The sequence below is a fragment of the Zerene cesonia genome, unplaced genomic scaffold (genome assembly GCF_012273895.1).
Source record: "Zerene cesonia ecotype Mississippi unplaced genomic scaffold, Zerene_cesonia_1.1 Zces_u006, whole genome shotgun sequence".
Lineage (NCBI taxonomy): Eukaryota > Metazoa > Arthropoda > Insecta > Lepidoptera > Pieridae > Zerene > Zerene cesonia.
The window spans coordinates 93,262-106,310 of record NW_024045136.1 but is presented as its reverse complement, the minus strand read 5'-3'; the positions used below and the strand labels follow the sequence as shown (position 1 = coordinate 106,310).

The following is a 13,049-nucleotide window of genomic DNA, read 5'->3' as shown; positions in this document are numbered from 1 at the left end:
TTAATCTGAATTAATTCTGGACATTTTTAAATGCCTCTGTTATATATATATCTATATTTGTTATCTGTACTATTCCCGTATTACCACAGTATAATAAATCATACAGTTGTTCAATGAACACATTTAGACGGGGTCAATCGTGCGGGCCAAGCGGGGAAAGAGCCCGAGCCGCATATGCCATATTGCCAGCAGCTCGGGACACTATTTAAGGGTTGCCGCGCGCATTTTTAAATGTCGTTTTCATCATTACTACTGAGGAGCGGTGCCTCAGCGGTTACTACGTCGCACTTAAAAGAAAAAAGTCGGGGGTTCGAGACCGGAGGAGCGTGCAAGAAGTAAATTATTTTTTAATTTGCACATTATTCATATCATCACTGCTCGAAACGGTGAAGGAAAACATCGTGAAGAAACCGACATGTCCGTGAATCAAAAGTCCGACGACATGTGACATCCGCCAACCCGCACTTGGCCAGCGTGGTGGATTATGGTCTGAACCCTCAAAGGAGACCCGTCTCCCAGCAGTGAGAACGTGTATGGGCTGATGATTATTACTATATTGACAATTTTTGAGCTGTGACATTTTTTACATTCGCCTTATGCTGCGGCATCAAAGTTGTACTACTGTATGCTGTCATTGTACTGTGGTATTATAGGAATAAATTAAATATAGAGGGTTATTAAAATAAATTGTTAAATTGAGTGAAATGTTTATGAATTTACTACGATAATATGCGTTAGTTAAAAAATGTTTGAATATAGTATAGATATGGCTAATTAATTATCTGTCCAATGGCCAATGTCACAACTTCTGGATATGGTGTGTTTATCTATCAGATTGTCAAATATTATGCGAAAATTTGAGACAAAGATTTGGGGAAAAGGCTAACAGAGACTTTATCAGTCAGTGGTGATACTGGAACTTGATATTGGATTGGAGTTAGATTTGTTGAAGAGAAAACGCCTTCTGAGAATTTTAATAAAACATGAACCATTATTATAAATATCGAAGCAATAATATTTACATATTCATAGATTAATTGAGTAAATATTATATAGATATAATTATAGAAATATGAATTCCTGTAGCTTCGGTTTGTAGGTTTTTTTTTCTTCTATTTTTAAGGAAATGAGGAGGTTATAGATTCAACCGTGTTTTTATGGGTTCGTTACCTCAGAACTTCCGATTGGATGAATCGATATTGATGTTTTTTTTTGTTTGAATGCTGGTGCCTACTGTGTGATCTTAATGAATTTGGTCTAATTTTGACAACTTTAATTCATGCGGTTCAACTAAGAATAGGATTGAATCGGCGCCATTTTAGGACGTCATACATTCAAACGAATTAACAATCAAAGATTTAAAATAACACTTTTATTTTAAATATATAAGTTAAGCTTGTCAAAATAAAAACAAACGGTTTCTTAGTAAATCGCCGTATTTTTCAAATGGCATTTGACACGTAAATGTCACTTGAAGGTCACCCGTTTCTTAGTTGAATCGCATTGTATCGTTTTAAGTATACTTATATAATTATATGTTTAACTATGTAAACCTACTTATATAATTATGATGTTAGAATGGTCTTCACGCCCCATGTACTGTGCTTTTATCACCAAATGAATCCATTCCTTCGTAGCTATTATAAATTTCTTTCACGTCATCCAATAGATCGATTAAAAAACATCTTTTTACCGTCAATTTAGTGTGAATTAGTATTCGAATTGGCGCCATTTGAGAGTATTTATAATTTCTAGAAGAAGAGAACCCTCATAGGAGGCCTGTGTCCCAGCAGTGGGAACATATATGGGCTGATGATGATGATGATGATGATGATGATAATTTCTAGTGAAACGTAGTACGGCACGGCACAGCGCGGGCGGGCCGGCGGGGCGTGTTATGCGATGACGTCACAGCGTCACACGCGTCGGGCGGGAACGCTCGCGTCGCTTTGCGCTTATAAATCGTAAATTGTCATATAGAAATAATTAATTAATTGTATATTTTTTTTGTTTTTGACAGAATGTGGAGAGTTAATAGTGGAAATTAGTAATATTTCTCCATTATATGAGCAATAATATATTTTATTTGTTGGATTGTCCCTAACTGTCCTTGTCACCCACACACGCGTGTGATATGCTAGAGTGAAATAGATGCTAGCTATATATTTTAACGGTTAGTTATTTTGGATTTTAGGGTTGCCACCTAACAGTATTGGCTTAAGGTTTATGGATTGCTTTTCTATAAACTCACTCTCAATGATTTTTTTTTCTTTTATTTTATTGTGTATCTTTGCATTTAAATATTTAAGAGACTAGAGAGGCACATTGTATTATTCGACTTTGCCGCCTTTGTCTTACAATGCATAGTGTTATAATATGCATAATAGCATATTGAGAAAATTGAAGCTAGTCGTTTTTATCTTAACTCTTCAATACGAAAAAAAAGTGTGATGAAATGTACTTGTAGGTGGCAACCCTATTAACCCTATATAAGGCACGCATATGGAGCACTGTAAATTGAACCTTATATGTAATTGTTTTAAGTTTTGAAAAGGTTGTAGCGGAATTTGTTAATACTATCATCGAATGTACGGGCGGTGGTTAATGTGTTGTATTTATTTTATATTTAAGAAATCGTTACTTGAATAAAATTTACCCAATATATTGAGTTTTTATTGGAGAGTGTGAAGTATCTTTATATAGGAATAAAATGAAGATTCAATACTTACTGACATATTTTCGGCTATTGCGGCCAATCTGTCCACATTAAAAAAAGGTGAAGAGTTTATCTATACATATAATAAATCTGTAGAAAAGTCATTTTTGTACATTGAAAAAATTGAAAAAAAACATAGCCAGTGTGTGAAAAGATAACTAACAGAACCCATTTCCATCATTTTTGAAATTTTTGTCTGTTTGTTTGTGCGCACATCACGTAAAATCTACGAATTAAATGCAGACAATTTTTATATATATAAAAATTATACTTAACTTGAGGTATAACTTAGTTTTTGTTTCATCGAAATCGGTTTACAAGATATGATTAATTTGATATTCCTACGGGATACGGACTGACGCGGGTGAAACCGCGGAGCGCAGCTAGTTTATTAATATGGATGCAGTAATGTTAGAAACTGCTTGGCCGTTTTCTGAAATTCTTCCACTGATACATATGAGCGTGATCTCTTCACTTTATTCACTTAACTTAATCTGACAAAGAGGGGAAAGTTTTAACCCCCGATACGAGAAACTTTGAGACCTGTGGTAAAAAGAGCAGAATTTTCTTTTTTTTTTTTTTATAGTGGGGATATCTTGCATAGATACCCACGGCCCCCGGGGATGGAGCCATGGGTTATGTCGGATTCTTACCGACCAAAACCCCACTGTGTTCCGTCTAGCCACTTGAGTGAAGGGGCTACGGGAGCTGATTAAAATACGTCCGCGACCCCCTCGGCAGCACCAGACTTGAAGGTGGGTATAATGTGGGAGTCGAGCACGCTTCGGCACGAATTGGGCCAGCGCGCACCGGGGAAGTACCACAACCCCACAGAAGACCTGTGTAGCATACTACTGTGTTTCGTACATCGTAGTGGGGCAGTGGGAGGTCCATATTATTTTCCTTACCCTTCCCAGTCCTTTCTTTTATTCTTCTCTTCAATACTTTCGGCATACTTTCCTATTTATAATTACAATTTGAAGAGGCGTAAGGTCGTTTGCAGAGCTTTCCAAATGTTCACGGTCGGTGGTAGCGCTTACCATCAGGGGATCCACCAGCTCCATTGCCGTGATGACATAAAAAAGATAACCTAATACAAAACAGATTTATAATTACTTGCATGTGATATTTTCTCACCTCGCTACGTGAATATCTGACAAGTAAATAGAAATAGTGAAAAATCCATTTACTATCAACCAAGTAAATAAACACTGCACAGTTCGTCTGCTAAAATCGTCTGCATGTCGATCAAAAGATTAACCACGACCATAATACTGCCGTAATGTATTTATAAGCAACAGAAATAACATGTTTTGTATGCAACGCCCACTGGTCTGCATGTGCGTAAGATATTCTTTGTGTCGACTTTATAATTAGCTCGCCAAATTATAAAATACTAGCTTTTGCCCGCTGCTTGGCCTGCATTAATTTAAAGAAGAAACCCCATAAAAATCTGTCGCATTTTTTTAGATCTAAGTATATCACAGCAGCTTGTGTGAATGGTGCTGCTGTCCGGTAAAGAAATTACATCGTTAATAAACCAGCATATCAAAAGTTCGTCGGCATGTGACTGTCGACTCATTCTTGGCGAGCTTGGTCGATTGTAGGACGAACCCTCATAGGAAACCAGTGTTCCTGCAGTATAACATATATGGGCTGATGATGAAGATAAATAAACATGATGATTGATTATGTCTAGCTGAAATTATAGATTATCCAAATAAGCTTGTAGGTATGAATTACAAAGCTAATATGAGATAATATTCCTTTGATGTCATTTACAGCTTGATCTCGTTATATCGATGCGACTGATGATGACTCATAAACAGCGATGGCCTATGATAATAAATAACCTGAACTGTTCAATTTCGGATTTGAAGATCAAACGCTGTATTGCATTTTCTTGTCTTTGGTATTGTGTTAAGAGACAACTAACATATTATACTAGCTATATTATACTGGCTGCGCCCCGAGTAAGTCCGTATGTTGGAATATTGGGATAAATAGTTTATGTGTCAATCCAGCTGTCCAGTTATCGACGTACCAAATTTCATTGCAAGGATCAGTAGTTTTTGCGTGAAAGAGTAACCAATATAAATAAATATACACATACATCCATCCTCACAAACTTTCGCATTTATAATATTAGTAGGATACATATTTGAAGTTAGAGAGACACTCATTTGTTTTTACACAAACATTTTAGATATTTTTGTATAGTTATATTATTTTCACATAGCAAAATATCAAAGCGATACATATAACGCCATCTATTGAACAATCTTTGATACTTGGGAATGAGAACCCATGGTAAAGAGTTTTAGAAATATAAACTAATTATATCGTTACTTATATGGCTAATAAATGTAATACAACGTTTCTAGTAACATATTTCATGTGCAGAAACTCAAATTTACTACGCCCATAAAAATATAGAAGTAGGTACTCATGGTGGTAATTATAGCGTAAATCCAAAGACAATAATAATTAGATTAATCTTTCAATAATAGAAACAAATTGTAATTTGCAAACCAAAACACATTTTTATAACGCAAATATAATTGTTTATATAAACGATCGTTTCTGCAAATGAATTTACAAACAATCTATGAATTATATTCTAGTTCAATATTCATTTATTTTTCAATTCAACGTAAGGCAGGTTACTAACGAAGCTAAACACGCCGCCATAATTGAGTTTTTAAAGTTGACAACATATATTATGCTTTTTTATTTAGGGTCATTATAATAAGTTTAAATTAATACATTTAGGTATAACAAATCTATAATAATATCTATACTTGTAATATAAAACTGAAGAGTCTTAATTCCATGCCACAGTAACGTGAAAAAATACAAAAAATACAAAGAATTCATCAACTAATCATTTAATTTCTCTCGAACGTAATGCTATCTTATTTCCATGTGGAATAGGCTACATTATTATTTTGCTCCTGTTCTATATCATATCTTAAGATATATTATAATCTGACAACCAAACCACCAATCTAAATAATAGCGATTTGTCTAAAAAAATCTCGCGTAAAAAAGTATCTTACCTAACCGCCCTAACAACATCTGGGTTGTATCAGAGTCAGCTATATCGGTGAGACTCATTAGCTGTCCATTTCAAACGTTATTGTGAATTACTGCTACCATATCATAGTATTTATAATCCGTATTATGTCATTTTCAGATGTGTTTAAAACGTATATGACGCATTCGAGTATCCTACTAATATTATAAGTGCGAAAGTTTGTAAGGATGTGTGTGCGTTTGTTGCTCTTTCACGCAAAAACTACTGAACCGATTGGAATGAAATTTGTAACGTAGACAGATGGACAACTGGAATAACATATTATAGGCAACTTTTTATCCCGATATTCCTACGGGATACGGACTTACGCGGGTGAAACCGCGGGGCGCAGCTAGTCTTTCTATAGTATCATGACTTTATTCTACCCCCATGACTTTTGTTTAATTAGGTTGCTTTATTAATAAGAGATACAGTAGGATCCTTCCTTCTTCTAACGATTATGTTATCTGTGCCTCGGTCTATAATTATAGTGTGTGTATACTGAATATATACTTTTTTGTCTGTGCGATTAATATAATCTGTTTTTAACAACAGACAACTCGGACAAGACATACAGTTTTAGCTCAAGGATGTCGATTAAGTATTAAAAATTAGTATTTTTAAATCATTTTTAAACCTTCCCGTACATAAAATCAACAAAAACCCCGAGTTTGACGCAACTTCGTGCTTCAATAAAAATAACCATCAATTATTTTTAGGGGTCCGTAAGTTTTGCAAATTTCAATGCATCGTAATATTGACTTTTACGAAAAATTTATACCTTTCTATTTATTCTAGTATTCATCTATTGAGACGAAATTTGCAATATCGAATTGCGCCCCTTATCGTTTTCTTGATAATTATTCTTCTCTACGTCATTTAAATTACAAATAATTCGCTTCTACAAAAAAGATCACGACGTCCCTGGTGGGGAGGTAGTACCCAAATTATATAACGGAACCAAAGGCAACAATTTTCCATTAAAAACAAAAAGAACCACCTCAATCCGTTGAAAACCTATGGAGTTATCGAGTGCCAAAAAAAAATAAAAAACAAATAGCATATTAATTTCCTTCGTTTTTGGGGACGTTCGTAAACATTTAAATAAACAGGACCATCCACCAAAGCAAACAGCTCGCGCTGGTAACATAACATTGAAGTTTATATTCTAAACAAAGAAACGGATAAAAATCGATCAAACCGCACATAAAATTTTATACGAGAAAGTTACGGCTGGAGAATTTTTAGATACCTACCATTTCCGACTACAAATATACAATGTTGATGAATCATTTGATAAATTTATAGGATAATCTATTTCGAACGAAAGCTGTGACCCGAAGAAACGAGTATTATTTTATTTCGATCTAAGACGATAAGATTTTATAAGGCGAAAACCACCTAAGGAAATAAATAGGTTTAAGGAATGGTGAAGTTGTCACACAGTGATTAGAATTTCGGAAATCGAAAAAGTCCTTCAATCGAAGTTGGAACCTTTCGATTGAAGTCTGAATTTTAGACAAGAAATAAATAGAGTTTTCGATTTATCTGCAAATTAATTATAATTATAATAATGATGTAGACATCATCACTGTTCGAAACGGTGAAGGAAAATGTCGTAAGGAAACTGTTATGCGCAAGAATTTAAAGTTTGACGACATAATATGACATCTGCAAATCCGCTCTTAGGAGACCAGTCTTCCTGCATTAGGAGCAAATATATTTTAATGAATTTTTGGGTTTCGGATTCTAAAAAAATAATACTTTAAATTAACAAAAGTTATTTTAAACATTAAACATCAAACAACAATCCCGCCAAAAGCTTTTGTGTTTGACGTTTAGTCTTGTGTTTAGGAATTGTTAATCATTGCAAACGAGCGAAACGTTTGTAAATACGATCGACGTTTTAATTGCCAGTTTAAATATTTTAAGTGGCGTAAAGGGCAGCGTACACCAACTTGTTTAATTATTACATAAATTAAAAAATATTACTATAACTGTAACTATATACTATATAATTTTTTTTTGCTATATACTATATAATTTTTTTGGGTTGCCTGGAAGAGATCACTCTTTAGTGATAAGGTCGCCTTCTGTGCTGGTCTAGTTGTAAGTTTTTATATTTAGGTTTATTTTAGTATACCAGCACAATAAAGTGTTAAATAAATACATAATAAATAAATATTAGCTATAATGCTATGTATCACACAAATATTAAAATGTGAAAGTTTGTTTGTTTGGATGTTTGTGCGTCAATCACACTGAAACTACTTAACGGATTTTGATGAAATATGGTATACAAACAGGGTATGAGCTGACTTGGGTGATAGGACTTTTTATAAGGATCAAATGCTCCCTTGGGATAAATCAGAAATGTTGACGCTGGACGCCCGGGCGAAGCCGGGACGGGCGTCTAGTAAGCTATAATTTTGAAATTTAATCGGGTGTTAAAAATATAAATAAAATAATACCTATGCGACGCCTTGTATCACATATAACTATCCCACTTTCGACCAGTGTGATAAATGGCTTTATTTTATAACCTGTAATCTTTTCCTTAGCCCTTAATCCTTAAAAGTAGGCAAATGCTGACGGTTCTACCTCTACAAATAGCTTGATACTACGTTACAATTGATCGCTTACCATGAGGCGAACCACCAGCTCAGTTGCCCGCTCTAAAATAAAAAAAAAAAAACAAAAAATTGGAAGAAAAGAAAGCAACATTTATTTATATAGCCTATCCCCTCAGTCCCTGCAGTAGAAATTATGATGATGGTAATAAAAAGAACGCTGTTCAATGATCGCCATTCTTTACCAGCATCATTGGTGTATTTATGGATTTCAGTTCGCAGCTATTCTAAACGTGTGCGTGGAAAATATATTTTTTGCCCATTGCACATAATGTACGGCGAAGGGAACATCATGTATATATTTGACTGGCTTTAAAAAAGGGTGGTACACTCACATATTATATACACTTCTATGCTTTAATTATAACAAACCGCTGAAGAGAAAGCAATTGGACCGATTTGCAATAAATACTAATACAAAAAAAGGTGTGTGTGCGATTCACAAACGATAGAAGTGAAACTACAGTAAATCGAAAAAGAATGACATGAATATATGTAAAATGTAAAATAGTATGCGTATCTATCTGATTCTTTGCCGGCTTCATAATACACATTTTTGTATTTGTGTCTCTTAGATGTCGTTTTTTCCGTTGCATCAGGTTTGAAATCACAACGATTCTAAAGAAGTTTCACTACAATAACCTTAGAAATAGCGCGCTTTATGCGCTATATCTATGGTTATATATATATATATATATATATATATATATATATATATATATATATAGGTTATCCTACTACTATTATAAAGGCGAAAGTTTGTATGGATGTATGGATGTTTGTTACTCTTTCACGTAAAAAGTACTGAACCGATTGCAATGAAATTAGGTACGTAGATAGCTGGACAACTGGAATAACATATAGGCATTATCCCGATATTCCAACGGGATACGGACTTACGCGGGTGAAACCGCGGGGCGCAGCTAGTTATATATATATATATATATATATATATATATATATATATAGGTTATTTAGCAGTCAGCAATACAGCCTTGTCAGAGGAAAACTGTCAGACAGCGGGCAGGAAAATCTTAGTAATGGTGTCCCGTATTCCTTTGAAGTACGCGACACATTACTGAATCGCGCAAGAATTATCGAAATTTTCTCACAACACAGGCATATATATAACTTTCCAACATCATTCAATTGGGGCCTGACAGGCCGGCCAGTGGAGTAGACTGGTCCAGGATCCTCCCTTTTTCGATGGCCGAATTCCACCTTCCTTCCTCCACAGATGATCCCGAACCTTAAGAAAGGGTGCCATATTTCCACTCAGTTAATCCATGCTACGCCTAATTTATACATTTTTCGTACAATAAACATTTTAAATGAATTGATCAATTGATTGATGACTTATAATCATTTGTTGATTATGTGAACCACTCTGCATTTCAGTCTCTCCGCAAAAGCGGAACATATTTAAATTAAATTTATTAAAAATATATCATTTATAAAGTAATTGAATGCTATAAAACAAAAACTTAAACTCTACAAAAACCGCGTTCCATCGATTCAATATGTATCATTAAAATAATCTATACTAATATTATAAAGCTAAAGAGTTTGTTTGTTTGTTTGAACGCACAAATCTCAGGAACTACTGGTCCGATTTGAAAAATCTTTCAGTGTTAGATAGTCCATTTATTGAGGAAGGCTATAGAGTATATATGTACCACGGGCGAACCGCTAGTGTTTCATATTGGTTGAGATGGTTGTTAATCATCTCAATACATGGCGTGGGGTGCCCCTTAGGCAAATGATATCGAAAGAGTCTAAGAAATTCGACCCATGAGGCCGGGTCATGGGTAACCGAGAGGTTTGGGCGTCGAACGGTTCAAATCGCCTCGTGATCGAATTTTGTATATTCTTCAAAAAATAAAATTATAATTAATATAAAATAATTTAAAATATGCATAAATAGTAGACTCTCTTGTTAGTTCTCATCTTGTAAAGTTGCGAATAAAGAGTTTTCGATTTAATTTGATTTGATTTGATATGTATTTCAATGCATTTCTAAGATTTAGAATTTTTGCACTCTGTGCGTCTGATTTTATAATGAATCCGCATACGATACGAAAACTACAAACTCCATTCTCCATGTATATTATTACAAATTTTATATTTTTGTAATGGTTAGAAAAAGTCACATTTTTATTTTCGCTCACCTTTGTATCTATTACTTGCCACATTGTTTATGTAAGAAGCAGACAAACAAGCAGACAAGTCACCTGATATGATCTCATCGTAGCCCAGGCGCGCCCACGGTACCAGGGTCCAGGTGGTGAGTGTGGTTTTCTACCAGCTTCTTTTATAGCAGCTTCGTTATGTTAGTTTAATTAGTTAACACAATTTGAGGTCCCATGACTTAGCAGCGATCTCTACCAGGCAAAATTAAAACGCTTGCGAGTAAGGTAAAAAAGCGAAATATTGTAAATATAAGTAAATATAAATTTTGCCTATGTCACCTACTCAGTAAAAAAGGATTTTTCTTAATGTAAAAGAAGAAATCGGTTGAGTAGTTTTGAGTAAAATTTCGCAATCTTATCTGTATATAAAATAAGTTTAGATGATCGCATGGAAATAATTTTCAATATAATATCAAAAGCCCAGACTTATACATGTGTATAGTATCAATTCATAAACTGTTAATTCGATTAAAATCTAAAAATAATCGCGTCTTGCTGTCTATGCCTGTTCCAGTTCTCTGGAGGCCATCGCCGATTTGACGTCTCGCGCGTAGTTCCAAATTTAAAATTTAAAAAGTTCGTTTCAAAAGCGCGCTAAAAGGCGCCAAGTTTGATGTTCTGAAATTGTTTGTGTTTGTGATTTAAAAAAAAACATGACTCGCAAATTGTACGTGGTCTTTTTGATGTTGATAATTTTTTGGGAAATAGATGGGAAAAGCTCTGAAGAGAGGACTCAGGAGACACGCGGTGTAAAAGTAAGTTGTTTTTGATTATATTTTTTTATTATTGTAAATTAATAAAAAAATGTTACTATTTATAATATTACTATTTTATTAGTCTAGAAATTAGATAAATAATTGTCAGAATGTTATAAAATAACCGCCAAATAGATATAAACATTCAGGAAGCATGCTTCTTACCCCTTTCATTTTTTTTTAATATTAGATCTCAAAATATCGCAATATTTGCTTTTTCACATAACATTTGTGACATGTATCATGTAAAAACGGCAGCAAACTTTTATGATTTGCCATAAATTAAAACAGTTCTCTATGACAAAAAATAATACGAAAGTACTGGCTACAAAAAAGCCAAAGCGCTGAAAATATAAATTCTATTTCTCGTTCGAATACGAAATGTACTTTAGTCTTATTCTTAGAAAAACAAACAGTTTTGAAATCATCATCATATCATCATATCATCATATCATCATATCAGCCCATATATATATATTCCCACTGCTGGGACACGGGCCTCCTATGAGGGTTCAGGCCATAATCCACCACGTTGGCCAAGTGAGGGTTGACACATGTCCACGAACTTTTGATAAGAATCAAAGATGACATGCCGGTGTTGTGACGATGTTTTCCTTCACCGTTTGAGCCGTGGTGATGTTATCCACATGTGCAGATAAATTAAAAAACCAATTTATTTCCTGCATACTCGCCGGTCTCGAACCCCGACTTATCGATTCTGAAGTCCGAGGTTCTCACCACTGATAATTATAAAACGTTATTAGTAACCTGGCAAAAAAAGCCAGGTCATTGAATTGAGGCATTTACTTTATATAGCAAATATTAGAATTTGGTTTCATACAATAATCAATATAAGAAACATTTAAAAGAAACATATATTTTACGCATATAAGCTTTGTTTACAGATTTTCTATTCTATATATATTTCAAAAACGACCGTTTCGTTCATTACGTACTTATTAAAAGCGGTGTTTTTTAATAATTCCAAATAACAAGTATTAACAATATGTTATAACTTATAATATATTATTTGTATGAGTATTTATGTGCGCTGTGTTTTTTTAAACTCTAATATTTATCAATAATTTGAATATTTCATATAAACCAATAATTTATAACGAAAATTAGTATGTAAACGATATTTTCAATTCAAATGAAAATAATATCTTGTTTGTTTTTTGATGCAGTAAAAAATGTAGTGCCTTAAATTTTATTGTGTCTTTTAATATAATATCGGGGATATCCACACATGGATCCATTTATCCAAAGAGGTATTCCCTAATATTGGTTTGTGAAACAAAATTTACTTTTTAAAAGTGTCTCTTAACATGTACATTGAATTATGTCAAACTTGTATACCTACTATCTAATAATTAATGAAAAATATGCTTATTACATCATATTAATGTCTACATCGGGTGTTTAATGCAGAGGTAAAGAGTATCATGATAGAAAAGAGCCGAACGTACAAGACATACTTAAACAAGATTCTTAACTTACAAGTTCGGATTCTTAAAAAAATTGTTTCGCCGCAAATAAAAACTAAATTTCAAAATGACATATTAAAACTTTTTAAGCATTGTAATGTCTTACCAATCTTCTTCTTATATATAAAATTCTCGTGTCACAGTTTTCGTTGCCATACTCCTCCGAAACGGCTTGAGCGATTTTGATGAAATTTTT

The 13,049-nt window shown here is 33.7% G+C and overlaps 1 protein-coding gene across 2 annotated transcripts in view; it reads left to right on the top strand.

Moving 5' to 3' along the window:
- The first annotated feature begins 11,167 nt into the window (after nt 1–11,167).
- Nucleotides 11,168–13,049, top strand: part of LOC119838935 — a 13,320-nt gene continuing 11,438 nt past the window's right edge. For both annotated transcript variants that reach the window (XM_038365080.1, XM_038365081.1), the window contains exon 1: nt 11,168–11,366. In XM_038365080.1, the coding sequence (XP_038221008.1) occupies nt 11,265–11,366 (102 nt within the window). In that variant the 5' untranslated portion in view covers nt 11,168–11,264. The remainder of the gene's footprint in view (nt 11,367–13,049) is intronic.